General features: G+C 34.7%; 2 protein-coding genes across 7 annotated transcripts in view; both read right to left on the bottom strand.

Annotated features, from left to right (window-relative positions):
* Positions 1-6,869, bottom strand: part of LOC136340560 (serine/threonine-protein kinase SIK2-like) — a 28,026-nt gene extending 21,157 nt beyond the window's left edge. For 2 of the 4 annotated variants that reach the window (XM_066284742.1, XM_066284740.1), the window contains exon 1: positions 6,475-6,868. In XM_066284742.1, the coding sequence (XP_066140839.1) occupies positions 6,475-6,600 (126 nt within the window). In that variant the 5' untranslated portion in view covers positions 6,601-6,868. Of the gene's footprint in view, positions 1-3,214; positions 3,507-6,474 lie in introns of all 4 variants that reach the window. The other 2 variants (XM_066284743.1, XM_066284741.1) reach the window with 2 other exon arrangements.
* A 1,589-nt stretch (positions 6,870-8,458) lies between these two features.
* Positions 8,459-12,426, bottom strand: LOC136340543 (G patch domain-containing protein 2). 3 transcript variants are annotated; one of them, XM_066284713.1, is made up of 7 exons: positions 12,238-12,426; positions 12,119-12,187; positions 11,908-12,062; positions 9,913-10,119; positions 9,608-9,858; positions 9,369-9,549; positions 8,459-9,139 (listed from the first exon to the last, which is right to left on the bottom strand). In XM_066284713.1, exons 3-7 carry the CDS (start codon positions 12,032-12,034, stop codon positions 8,841-8,843), a joined length of 1,065 nt encoding a protein of 354 aa, XP_066140810.1. In that variant the 5' UTR covers positions 12,035-12,062; positions 12,119-12,187; positions 12,238-12,426; the 3' UTR covers positions 8,459-8,840. The 3 variants fall into 3 exon arrangements, with proteins under 3 accessions (XP_066140810.1, XP_066140811.1, XP_066140809.1); XM_066284714.1 differs by having other exon boundaries at positions 12,119-12,181; XM_066284712.1 differs by having other exon boundaries at positions 12,119-12,425.
* Positions 12,427-14,404: the final 1,978 nt, after the last annotated feature.

Raw genomic sequence — 14,404 nt, 5'->3', positions numbered from 1 at the left:
GTCATTGCTATAGGTTGTCTCAAAATTAAATTCAATGATTTATTACGTTTATAATTAAAATTTTCTATGAAAAATGGTCTACGCCGAAGCAGAAAGATGTCAAATTTTGTCAAGTTACTCGAAATATGAGAAAAATGCTTCAAAACGTATTTTTTATTTTTCTTATTTTATAATCTCAAAAAATATTCACTTTTCAACCAAACGAGAGTGCACTGTTGTATATCCTAATAGGAATACATCAAGCAGAAAGAGATTTTTAAAAATTTTAAACAAAATACAAGATACGAAAGCTTTAAAAAACCAAAAAAGAATGGTGTCAATCAATGTAAAGAGGGATGAGAAAATTCTAGACTATTATAAGCAAAATCCTAGTGCCTGTTTGCGCATTGGAAGTTTGCGCAAATGAATCTATCTAAAGGACTGCTAAATAAAGTTTTAAAAAAGGACCAAATGAAAGTTTAAAGGTTTACAGTTGTGCAAAAATTGACAGATATTCATATTCAGAACAGATTAAACTTTCGTAACTATGTATTAAAAAGGCTTAAGGGACAATCTAAATTTCTTTTTAAAAAAATTTATGGACGGATGAGGCGACATTTTCGAGTGCTGACATATTTAACGCACAAAATGAGCACACTTGGTCAAGCCGCAATCCAAATTTTCACGTGCGGTATGGCATTTTCAACAATAAAATTATTGGGGCAACTGTTCACCACAGCAATTTGATGAGTCAACGATATATATGTTTTTAAATGGAGACATTTTTTGTTTCATTGAAAATTTACCCCTTGATGGGCGTTATGAATTTATTTGGAGATAAGATGGTGCGCCACGACACAGCACATTTCTCGTGCGTGATTTCCTAAATCGGGAATATAAAGAATGGATACGAAGAAACGGAACAATTCCATGGCCACCAAATAGTCCCGACCTCACCCCGTTGGACACCTTTTTATGAGAATATCTAAAAAACGGGATATGTAGTAGCGAATTGAATGATACGTTAGATGGGACGAAAAGAAGAGTATTAAATATGACAAATCACATCAATCGAAGTGATATGATAACAAAATACCTGCAAAATTTGGAAAAAATTATCGATTATGTGATGAATGTGGTGGAAGAAACTTTGAATAATACTTGCAAAATAATAACAAAAACAAAGGAAGTTTATTCTATCTTCTTGTCATTGTATTTAATTTAATTTAACTTTAATTTTAATTATTATCGTCAATTATACTCCTGTCGGGATGAAAAGTAAATATCTTTTGGGTTTGAAAGTAAGAAAAAAAAACCTTTTATAGCATTTTTCTCATATTTTAAGTAAATTGACAAAATTTCGTGTATTTCTTCTTCAGTATATGCAATTTTTCATAGAAAATACTATAACACATGTACATATAATTGAATTCGTAATAAGACGCAGAATTTAAATATGTAAAAAGTAGTAATGCTTCATTGTTCAAAAAATGCAATATTGGGTTGGCACACGTTCATTAAACACCCTGTATAAAACTGCTTACTATCTTGAAAAACTACGTGAACTCTCAAGTACTTTTTGTTAGAATTTTTTTCTCTTTCAATGTATAAAAAAGTTAGAGGAGGGGTGGGTCTTTTCGCGTGGAGAGTCTGTATATCGCACTTTAATGGAACAATTGGACATGAGAAAGCTGTGCGGAAGCTGAACAAAAACAGGGCCGTGACGATGTTCCAAGGCAGTATTTGGCAGCAAGAAAGTCTAGTTTTTAAATCGACCAATAAACGGGGTACACGAGTCACAGAAAATCGTTGGGAAAAGTGTTTCAATCGTAAAGAGAATTACTTTGAGAAATATTGTAATTTCTTCCAAAATTTGTTTTCTTTAAGTGTGACTATTCTCGTACATAGTCTAGTCGATGCGAATACGCTGCACAGCTATAAGGCTATCTGGCATCGATTTGACGAAAAGCATAAAATCCATCTTCAAAAACGCTTTCTGATTGATGGGTTTGCTGGGATGAAGGTCGAATTGAAGTGAAATTACCATTTAATAATGAAACCTCAAAAAAAAAAAAAAACGTGCATTAAGAAGCTAAATCGATCCGGTTCAATCAGATTTTTGAGCAGATCTGGATTCCATTACGTCAATTTCCGCTTCAAAGATTGCATGGAAATTGTGTGAATGAGAGACGATTTGAAAAACCTCGTAGTAAGCGATACACGTAGGACTAAGCCATTTGTGATTGACTTTATCCAAGATATGTCTCCGATATTGTAACACCTGCTTGAGGTTTCTTTTTAATGATCGCCCTTTATTCATAGGAATATGCCAAAATCATAAAAGTATGTCCTTTTTGTATGAGTGAATTCAAGACTTGCCTGAAATACGATTTTGATTACAAAAACCGATCTTCGAGATTGTAACAAGCGTTGCGTCAATATCCTTAAAAGGAATCTTGAAGCTGCCATGGTAAGATCTTTGAATTTGTTTTCCGCATATCCTGTTTCGCGATTTATTCGGTGTATTCTCGATTCCTTCTCTTTGATGACATAGATATGGACCTGCTGTGGTAATCTTTATTGACTGAAGAATCACAACAGTATCTTTTAGGAGATTTGAGCTTAATTGATGAAGAAAATTCTCGGCACGTATATTTGGGCCTTAAAAAGAGGTGGAAAAAAATCTTCAAGCAAATCTTAAAAATCTGAGGTCCAGCCTTAGAGTTGTTTTCGAAATCCTAAACCGAAAATTTCAAATTATTCAGTGTCGTAAACAGTTTTGTTTATAACGACGGTTTTGTTGGTTTTGTCAGGTCAAGGACAATAAATAATTCTTATTATCATTTAGGAATCATTCGGTTTTGTTGGAGAACTACTTGTTCCCTTTTTCACTGCACTAGTTAATACGGTTTTTGCATGTGTAACATACTACTGCAGGCGGAATCTAATGTTGTTGTTTGTCCAACTTGATCAACTGCTAATGGCAGATTCCATCTAGCTTAAATACATGCAGCAGGAATGGATAGACAAAAACTGTTGACTTTAATTAATTATCATAAAGCCCATTTGACTGGAATTAGGGTCATTTATGTTACTGGACAAGGTCATCTATAGCGCCTGGAGCCGAATGCAATTAGGACAATAGGACGGAGACTGGATTGTCTGTTAATCTTGATAGAACAGAGTTGATCGTTTAGTACAGAAGGAAAACGAATACAACATTCGGGCAACCTACGCTGCACGGGACACTAGTACAACGAAGACCAGGCAGTTGGGGATCAGTGGGACCAAGCTACCCTGGAGAAATTACAGCTGACGTGACGATTGTGGAGCAAATTGCAAGAGAGATCCGGTCCGAAACCCCACGTACTACACCGGCTTTTCACCGTGGTAGGCAGGTTGAGGGTCTCTGATGGATCCGTTGGTTTGCTGAGTTCTAAGGTCGGCGAGACTGCAAAGAGTGGTTAGCACGGCCATTACCGATCCATTCAGGACGATATCACTGCACAGTTCCTGGAGGTTCCAATCTAAATCAAGAGGGAAACTATAGCTTTCCATAAATGGATTAATGCCTACAAACTGGGGTAGCAAACACTAGGCAAAACCGCTAATTCAAAAATTGCTCGACTTGTTCGATAGGAAATCCCATCAGTACCGTCAGAACCTGTTAGACTCGATCAGAAACAGTCGTTTAAAGTAAACATTCCAAGAAGCGAAGAATTTACGACGAGACATCTTCAGTCACCATCGACCAACAATCAGGTTTTGTATACTGATGAATCACGAATGATTTATACGCAGATATTAGGAGCAGGGATATGCACTAGGGCTAGCCGGGAGAGAATAGCGATTTTTTTCCCTTGGGAGCTTATTCGACGGTGTTCCACAGCTCGACCTTTTAAGTAGATTCGCATCTACTCTCGTTCATTCCCACATGATATGAATATCTTGATTACATGCGGGAAACAAACGTATGCAACGTTCGTAATTTCTAGTTAACCGTTTATATGAATTTTATAAGATTTCGTGCAATTGGATATGAAATTATACCGAATGGAATCACGATTCCAACATCGTCGTCACACTCGTTATTCCAAAAGTAAATATCAACTTGCTTGTATTAATTGGAACACACTGTATATACAGGGTGTCTCGTATTCTTAGGCCAATCCGCAAACCGTAGATTCCTTATGCGAAAATAATTGAACTTTCTTTATGACACTTTATTCTTTGCCGCATTGTAACCATGACACAGGGTGTTGAAATTAGTTTTAAAATATTACTTTTATTAATAACTTGAGTGTTTCTTAATATATTCGAATTAAATTTTTCAGTGATGTATAGTTCGATTAGACACACATTTCCTCTGATTTGAGTAAAAAAATTTGGAGAAGCAATAGGGAAAATGGGATGTCATGTACACGTTTCCCCCCAACTTCTTTTTTGCGCACACCACTGGTGCATTTGTTTAGTTATTCAAATTAGTTGTTTTTTATCTGGATTTCTTCGTTCTTGGAAAATTTTGATTTACAGCTTACTTTAGAAGATGTTTCGCCTAATTGTCCCCTAATACGTGACATCCATTATTAACTATACCAGGAAGACGAAATCTTCCAAATTGTCCATATCTCTTCGGGTATTGTACGAGAACGATTGCTTTCCAAATGGCAAATCAAGACATTAATAAGTGCAAAGTAAATTAAGTACCAAAACAGCAATGTTTTGGTACTTAGTTTACCTTGGGTGTTTTGGAACTATGTTCTCGATATAAATAAAAAGTGGAAGCTACGTATTGAGGAGTATTAAGCTAAAAGATCCTCTAAAGTAAGCTGTAAATCAAAATTTTACAAGAATGAAGAAATTCAGATAAAGAAGCAAGTAATTTGAATAACCAAACAATACACCATTGGCGTGCGCAAAAAAAGAGAGAAAACGTGTGCACGATCCCCCATTTTCCCCATTGCTTCCCCAAAGTTTTTTACTTTAATTATAGAAAATGTGCGTCTAATCGAACAATACATAACTGCAAAACTTCATTTAAATATGTTAAGAAACACCCAAGTTATTAACGAAAGTAACTTTTTTTTACTAACTTCAACGCCTTGTGTAATGACTATAAAATGCAATAAAGAAAGCCTAATTATTTTCGCATAAGGAATCAACGGGTAACGGATTGACCTACTAATACAAGACACCCTGTATATATTTTTAATTCGTTTTGAAAATATAGGTACATTTCATGAACCACACACCTTCGATTATGAGGAGCTATCAAACGTTCGCGTTCGAATTTTAAGTAATAACATGATAGTTTTTTCACATTTCAGAGGCGTAATTCGTAAACCGTAGGAATTGTTATAGCGATTGTCACTTTCTTATCTTACATTGTCAAAGCGACTGCAAACATGCGTTTGACATCTACAAAAAATTTGTGACAGATGTTGAAATACAGCAAGACAATAAACAATTCGACTTGAAAACGAATTGAAAATTTGCATGGAAACCTACACAAATTTAAGTACTGGAATTGTTTTCAAGATGTTTTAAAACTGGACGGAAACGTAGTGGTAAACATAGTCATAGTACAGAATTCATCAGTCGGTGCGACATGATTTCACTTCCAAGTGCGAAAAATCTCATAAAATTTGTAAACGTTCCAAAAATTGTTACACATGATCAAGACTCAATTCTGGTGCCACAACTCTAATGATAGATTAGTGCACCTTAAACGTAAAAACAACAAATACGAAATCTCGATAGTTTCGCGTATGTAAACTCATCTCAGTGGTGTAAACCGTGATCTTCCGTTAAAAGTGAGAAAAATTTCGTATCCTATTTTTGTTATTTACCTCCTTTGCGAAAACGAAGAATTTTAAGCGATACGGATAAACAGAGCTTTAGCACACAGATTGCAGATGAAGCAATTATGCTCATTATAGTCTAGAACACAAAGCTCTTGGACTTTCCCCAAACTAAGAAGCCCTCGATTGAACGGCACTCGATTTTGGTGGTGAGTTTTAGCGCATAAAACAGGCATTTTCGTAATTTACTCAATATTAAGACATTTCGTCGAGTCGAACCATTTTATTAAGGTCCAAATGATTTTTCATCAGTTTGTACATGGCGAAACGCGCAACTAAGTCTGAGTGCAGTTATCAGTTCGTCAAGTTCTTAGATACTTGTAATCTTCTATTGAACCTCGTATTACGTCGATTGTTAAGCAACTTAACTGGAATCATAGATCAACAAGTATCTAGTAGATAACAGAATTTTAAATTTTATATCGGATATTCTAAAAGGGTTGTAATTCGACTTCGCGGAATTTCTTCAATTGAGCATTGACTCAAAATTCAAGCAAAATAGATTTTTTTTTAATTAATTTTTTTTTTTGCGGGGAATACCAAAACCCGGGGGTTCGTCATTGGCATTAAGGAACTTAAGCATATCGTCTTACAAGCCGCACCAACGACCTGTCGAGGCGTCAGATATATTTACCTCAGTTTTAGTAATCCTATGCTTAGCTAACTTGACCACGGCAAAATTTCCTTTGCCGATGGTCCGCTCTATGTCGTAGAACCCGACCCTGACGGGATTTTTCGATATCTTTTCGCGTTCGCCCATCTCGCGTACCGCGCTGACTTAAACTCCCCGTAAAGAAGCGTACCTCACACGTAAAAGAAGGTGCGAAAGGTAGTTTTCATGTTATTGCCCGAGGGTTCGATGTATTGTCATAGTAATTGTGGTGATGGGTAACACTACCAGCGACGGTGAACAAACTCGACTTCGCGGACGCAGGATCCGACTGCCGTCAGCTGTTTGACATAGCGACACGGCGCCTCAGCGTGCGCGCTATGACGCAAAAGCGACGCACGAGAATACAAATAGTCGTCATACAAAGATTCCTGCGATCTCTGTAGCCTGCCGCACGTTTCTCCGTGCGAGGATTTATCGCATCCGATATTTAATTAATCAGCTATTTATAGCGGGGAAAATATATATTTGCATAACAATGACTGGGATAAATCCTGTTAATGAGCGCGCCGTCCGTCTGCAAAAGAAAAATTCAAAATATTGAAAAATTGCTCCATTCTTCGATTCGATCGGACACGGCAACTTACCTACCTCTCCGCTGCTACATACGGGGTGTCCCGGAAGCCAGCGATATCCCTTGGAGTGCGGATAGGCCGATTCAAAATAAGTCTATTTAACTAAACTTGCCTTAATCCAAACGTTGATACTAACCGAGATACAGGGTGTGAAAGGTGGAAAAATAGATCACATTTTCCGTAATACCTCTCCACTACTTCAATCTAATTTCACTAAATTTTGTATTCGGAAATTTCTTGAAATGACAAATTCAAGTTTATCGATTATTATTATTATTATATTATTAGCGCTTTCACCCAACTGAATGGCAAGCAATTTCAGCATATTATTTAATCTTTATTTAGCGTTAAATAAATACACTTCATTTGAAAGTAACATGTGTTTTATTTGAATTCCTAATTATCGAAATAATTTTACATTGAGTTTCTTGTGCAGTTAATTTGCAGCACATTCACTAAAAAGTAAAACAGCAATAATTGTTTAAAAATTGAGACAATAAATTTGCATGCATCATCAGCTTTCAAGGCTTTTTCCTCGAAAAACGTTTCTTCAAGCGGCTTCAATAGAGTACACTTTTTTCAAGCTGGAAAGGGGAGAGAAAAGATTTTCAAAATGACATACACCGTGGCACAAAAAAGTTTGCGGCAGTTTAAGCGAGTCCCAATGGTCGCCTGCGGCGCCCTCTAAATGATGCAGCGAAATCGTCGATAAGTGTGAATTTGTCATTTCAAGAAATTCTCGAATACAAAATTTAGCGAAATTAGTTCAATGTAGTGGAGACGTGTTACAGAAAATGTGATTTCTTTTTTCACTTTTGATATCCTGTGTCTCCATTATCTTCAGCTTCTAAACTTAGGTAATTTTAGTTCAATCGGCTTAATTTGTGCTGGCTTATCCACCCTTCAAGGGATATCGTTAACTTACGGGACACCCTGTATAGTGTATCTCAAACAAGGATGACCACGCCGTGAATTTTCGAATTTATTTTTGATTTTTTCTCAAGTTACAGTAGGAGACACATGAAAACTAAAACCACCTTTTCGCTGCAGCTTTATTCTGACATTTTTTTGTCAAGAATGATCATTTTTTTTTCTACATGCGGCCCTGGGAAATTTTTAATCTATTTCAAGAGAACTTTGCATTACAAACTCATTGACGTATCACGCTTATTAATTTGCGCAAAAAGTTTTGCCGTACGCCTAACAAAGACCATGGAATGTCCTCTGCAAATAAGACGTTTCCTCTCAAAACAGTCTAAATTGGATGATCCTTGAGTTTTTGCATGTAAAATTAATTCCTCCTTTCAAACTCCGGCATTGACTCTTGAGACATTCAAAATCTGCACCGTATTTGGATAATAATTAATCACTCGATTTCTTAAATTTTTTATTATTTATATGCATTTGCTACTACATAAATATCTACTACATTTTTTTTATAGAAAGCTCCAAATAAACATACGTAAATTTTAAGTTTCGTTAAAAATTTGCTAGAAATAAAGCTTCACCAAGTTACCTAATGAACAACTCTATTAATTACAGCAATTAATAATCAAGACTATTTAACGCGTTAAATGGGTAAAAAAAAATTAAAAAATACATCTTCTTTCCCTGGGCAACTTAATAAAGATGTCCATAAAAATAAAATGATCAAAGCCTTATCGCTTAAATCAACCAAAATTCTCCTTTGACAATCACAACCATCAGTCTTTTAAAATCGACTAAAGAATATACATATCAGCCACCTTAACGTTTTCAAGGGCTTTCGTTCTTGTGGGTCCGAATTTTTTTGTGATGGGAGCTGTGACCCGAATGATGTCGCTGAGTCGGCTGCATAAACGGAGTTTTGTTGGTTTTTCGTAGTAGGGTTGTGCCGGCAGTCTCGAACCATAAATCCAGAGAATAGAGAGCAGCCAATTGTCCCAGTTTTTCTCGCTCGGCACCAAATAACCGCAATTCAAATTTGGAAGAATCTTGCAAGAATTTTGCCACTCTTTCGTTAGCCCCGGTGGAGATACTGAAACCTGGCCTTTCGTCTCGAAGTCGTCGGCAACCTATCAAGTGTATACGCGGTGAACCATAGAAAACTGGAACTTTTAAATATTTTAAGCCGGATGCAAAATTTTCTCTTGTACACCTTGTATATAAATTTACGTACCTAAGATAAAAGTGAAATAAATTCCGGAGGTTTATCAGACTGTTTTTCATGGAAAAATATTATTACTGATAAAACCAAAAAAAAAAACGGTTGTTTTCTTTTTATAACTAAGGATTTTAACAAACCCGCTCTAATTTCTCTGGAATCGTCATTCCAAGGAGATTGATCCATTGATGAAGCATTGTCCATTGGAGGAGCCCAGTCTGTCAACTCATCATCTCCTTCGTGTCCTTCCCCGCCACTCCAGCTAATACTGCTTTCGCTGGCTACCTCGCAGTTGTCATCCTGAGTCTCCATTCTGCTTTCCTGACAACCCAAATTGTCTTCAAAAAAATTCCTAATGGAAATGAAACATCATCCTTACCTCATCAAGAACAGGGGGCTGGCAAAACTTCTCAATTTTATCGACAACACTCTGATGCAACGGTTTAATTTTTCTCAATGACCTCGGATTGCCAGCAAACTCAATCTTTTGAGACCGCTTCCTTTTACCATTTGGAGGAACTGGTGTTTCATCAATGCTCATCCTTTTGAACTTCCTCTTGCGCCTCAAGCTGGGTCGACTTGCGGGCGAATGCTCATTTACCGAGTCAGACTCTAAACTATGGCTCACGCCTATAGAGCATTGAGGATATAGGAGGAAAATTATCTGGGAGTATTGGTGCTCACCCCTCAATAGGCCGTGAATTGAATGCTTCATTCTAAACGAGTTTTTTTGGGCCAACGCCCTTGCCACTGCAGCACTCAAGCTTAAGTCGTCGGAGTCAGATTGATGAAAACTTGCAAGTTTAGACCTAGGTTTGTCAACTTTCATTTCAGAATTACTGCTTGAGCTATCTTCAGAGTTGTTATCGGCTGATTTATGTGTGTATAGCTCTAAACGTAGAAATATACAGGGTAGTATTTTAACATAAACCATAAGGATTTAATTATAATATATTTAGCTGTTTTTTATTTTCAAATTACATTAGCAAATGAACTAACAAGTTCCTCATTATGAGTTAATACATATAATATAGAGTAATTAAGCCAGATTAAGCGGTACTTTTCCATACATATTATCAATGGTGTTCTGACAAAAATGCATAATAAAAACCTTAGGAAAACTTGAAACCATGTTTCAAATGTGCTTGTTATTGTATCATGAGGAATATATGGTATTCAAACATATTAGACAACTCGAATTACCATGGAATACACATTATTTTACACTGATGTAAAATGTTATTAGGAAAATGCCAAATTTTAAACTTATTCATTTAGTAAAAAAAATTACACATATTTTCAGTAAAATTCGGCATTTTTACTGTAAATAGAGTCGAATCTTGGGGAAGGTACTTTGGAGAGCCCTATAAATAATATACAGTTTATATATTGGGAGCTCAAAAATTTTAAAGAAAAATGTGGAGAAAAAAAGGACCTTCGCCAAACTTCATAGGTATGAGCAGTAATGATCGATCTAATTGGTAATTTAATTTTTCAAATCGACGTTTTTAATTTTTAACAACGGTTTCCTATGAGGATAATAGCGTCAACATCGACAGCAAAATTTCGTAAAACTTTCTCGAAAATATTTATTGGTTTTCACCACTACTCACAATAAATCTTTTAATAAGAATAAGACTTCTGCATTTCATACGATCTTCTACCGATAATTTTTAATAAGTTGGAATTATGTACACACAGGGGTGCTATGGGTGATGCTGAACATCTACCAGATGCCTGCCGAAATCGCGTTAAGTTACAAGGACAATTGGTAAAAAATTAAAAATAAATATTAGATGCTGCTACGAAATGTGTTCTTTTAATTAACGAACAAATTAACAACACTCTTAAACAACTAAAATTATTTAGTAATATTAATTACGCAAATGGTAAACATTCGTAAAAATGTATTCCTTCATTTTTGATACATAAACCTGATCTTTTCTTATTACTCTCACGTACACAAAACAGCCTCACTGCTATTAAAAAAAAAATTGCTTCAACAATTTTTCGTTGACTCATTGCTGCACAAACCCTTTTGCCTTTTAAGTTTTAGCATTTTTTAAGACAAGGCTGAATATGATATTGCCAAACCTCATTTATTTTCTGGTCATTGCGACAGTAACTTTTCAACATAAAATCATTTTGTTCAGATGTATATACTATCATTCAAGAATTATTTAAAAGATATATCTATCATCTGCATGTTAGCACCCAAACTTATTCAGTTGTGATATATCATGCTTTTAAACTACTATTATATTGTGCATTTGATATCATTGTATTTTGAAGTGTATAGGATCAATTGTGGTAATATCAAAATTTATGAAAATAACATTGATAAACTTGAAAACTTTAAATTAACTTAAATGTTATTTGTGTATAATGGATCTGACGAATTAATGAAAAAGTTGACAATGCACACATGTATAAATAATCAATGGTCAATGGTTAAGTTTAAATATAGCTTGTAAAACCTTCACCTACACAGCAGACCGTAATTCAACTTAAACAAATAGTCCATTATCTTCAACTGATTTTAAATGTATCGAGTGACTATTACTTTTCTAAGCTAACTCTGCTTTACCATCTGACTATTCATCCAACACTTGATAATTCAAATATTACATCATCTGTTACTGTTGTTAGATTCCTTGAAATTTAAATATACTTTCTTACGATGCAAATTTCCTGCAGAACGAGTCCTTCGCCTCATGCCCCATTTCCCTACAGCCTGAGTGATAATTGGGCCGCAAGACTCAGACTCCTCCAAAGCAATAGTTAGATCCTGTGCTAGATGATCCATAATATTGAATTAGCAGTAAGAGAGACACCTAAATAAAAGTGATACAAAGTTCAATGGGAACTGAAGTTTGAACAAAATTTTAACCTTTTGGTCTGACTATAAACTTTCCCTTTTGATATCTTTGAGTTCCTGAAGATACCAAATTGTCTGTAACTAGGAAAATGATACAAAATGCCATTCAATCTTTATACGACCTTATGTACTCCTGAATAGTATTATTATTTTAGCCAAAATTTTTCAGATTAGTTCGGGTTGGGGGTTGGATAATTTAGGTAAACGTTATTCTTATAAAGAATTTTAAACATTTCAACTAAACGAAAATAATAATAATAATAATAATAAACAAATACAATTTACGCATATTTTATTTACGTTGTGTTTGACTATTGACATATCTACTGTCAAGCGGACGCTATGGCGATTTCCATTGATGTTTTGTGCAATGAGCACACAATTCACCTGCTCACTAACTCTTTTTACTCGCTTTTGTTTTTTCTCAGTTCCAACTAGCATTTAACGATCCTTTCTGTAATAAGGCTTCCTATCGTGAATATGGCTATGGTTTTCGATTTTTCCTTTCTTTCCTTAAATTCCCTTAATGCCTTAAAAGCGAAAAGAAACAGAAGAACTGAAAATTTTCTAAATTTCCTATATTTTTGAAAAATTTTACGGGAGATTTTAAGATTTAGACTTATAAGATTTGTATTAAAAAAATATATCCAACATATTTTTGATTTTGTTTTTTAAGATAATACTTCTGATTTCTAAGAATTCTATTAGATTTCGCTGCTGTTTTTTTTTAATTTCTTATGAATTTTAAGACCATTTTGACACCTTTAACAGTAATTTTTTAACCATTCAATTAGATATTAATACAGACTCTACAACGGCTCATTAATAGTTGTGAATCTCTCTTATTTCATCTTTAATTTTATTTTGGCGAATGATTTTGTGGATCTTAACAAATTCTAATGATTTTTTTTTATCACATGTACCATATAAAATGCACTTTGCTTTACACAAAATTAAATGTTATGAAAATTTGTTCCTCATGAATACTTGCTTTTTTAGAACTGAAATTATTGATTAACTAAGCAGGGCTGAACTCTAAAAATGAAATATTAAATTGCAATTTTTTTACTTTTTACAGGAGTTGTTTATATGTGAACCGTTCTACGGAACATCCCTGTTATAGAAACGACGTCCCTGAATATGTATTCGAAGCTTGTAACTTTATGGATTTAAAATGTGCGTCCCATTTATGCAAATATTATTCAGGTCTAAATTAAAATTATCCTCGTCCTATGAGGGACATACGTAGAACATACTATTCATATCTAGATTAATCCCTAATAAAGAATGTGCCATTTTTTATTTACAAATAAAAACCAAAAAAACAACATATCATTTTTTCACAGATATTCACAAAAGCATAAGCAACACTGCCGATTTAAAAAAGTATTCTTAATAAGCTTTAAATTGCTCCACTTTGTCATGATTTTACCAACCTCGAATGGTGGAGCACGTAGAACGGTCACTCTGTATAGCCGATTGCGAATGTGATAAATAATGCCTGATTGTTGGATAATAATTAAACAACATTCAATACAGTCTTTATCTCCCATTTAACGGACTATTAAACCATTTTATACTTAATAAGTCAGTCAATCGTGATTTTTATTCACTATTTATTAAATTATCGACGCATTTTACCGCAACATGCAGTTAAAAGGCCCAACAAGAATTCAAAATGCATTAAAACATTGGGAAGCTATTAAATAAAATTAGTTAATTGCGTTTTCGGGCAGATGACTCTCGCATCGCTTTCGTGCTTCAAATTCTCCAATTCCTTAGGCGCAGTAATTCGACTGGGACTCAATAGATGGCGAGTTAAAAAAATTCACGTTAGCCACACATTAAGAAACTTAATATATATATTTTATCAATATGTAATTATGCGCATTTTTCGTTTGATTTGAGTCATTCGAGTATTTTATAATGAACGTGAAGAGTAATTAAGGGTGGCCTCAAAGTTGGATATACTTTCATTCATATTAGAAATAAAAGCTATTTCTATTTGAGATCTTGTCCAAACAACTTTATTTATGAGATACTGCAGTTTCAAATATTAGCGTGTATGTCGTCCAGTTGGTAGCTCAGGTTATCATTATGTTATCAAGATTCTCTGCTACCGTTGCTTTTTTAAAATTTCTTTACGAAACATATGAATGACGGCACACCTACTCGTATTATGGCGTGTAGCTTAAGGGCTTGTTTTCACTTGCCTAGTGCTTCGATCATAATAAATAGATATGTAAAATAATTATACCTAATTAAAATTGGTTATGGATTGCAGTAAGGGATAGGAGA

The sequence above is a fragment of the Euwallacea fornicatus genome, chromosome 8, assembly GCF_040115645.1.
Source record: "Euwallacea fornicatus isolate EFF26 chromosome 8, ASM4011564v1, whole genome shotgun sequence".
Lineage (NCBI taxonomy): Eukaryota > Metazoa > Arthropoda > Insecta > Coleoptera > Curculionidae > Euwallacea > Euwallacea fornicatus.
The sequence above is the reverse complement of the archived record's forward strand: the minus strand, read 5'-3'. Positions and strand labels throughout refer to the sequence as shown.

Excerpts from the sequence above, each read along its gene's own strand:
- LOC136340543 (XM_066284713.1), bottom strand. The coding sequence starts at position 12,034 with ATGGATCATCTAGCACAGGATCTAACTATTGCTTTGGAGGAGTCTGAG. Across the intron at positions 9,859-9,912 it reads AATTCACGGCCTATTGAGGG|GCGTGAGCCATAGTTTAGAG; the intron begins GTGAGCACCAAT and ends AATGCTCTATAG. Across the intron at positions 9,550-9,607 it reads AGCCCCCTGTTCTTGATGAG|GAAAGCAGAATGGAGACTCA; the intron begins GTAAGGATGATG and ends TTGGGTTGTCAG.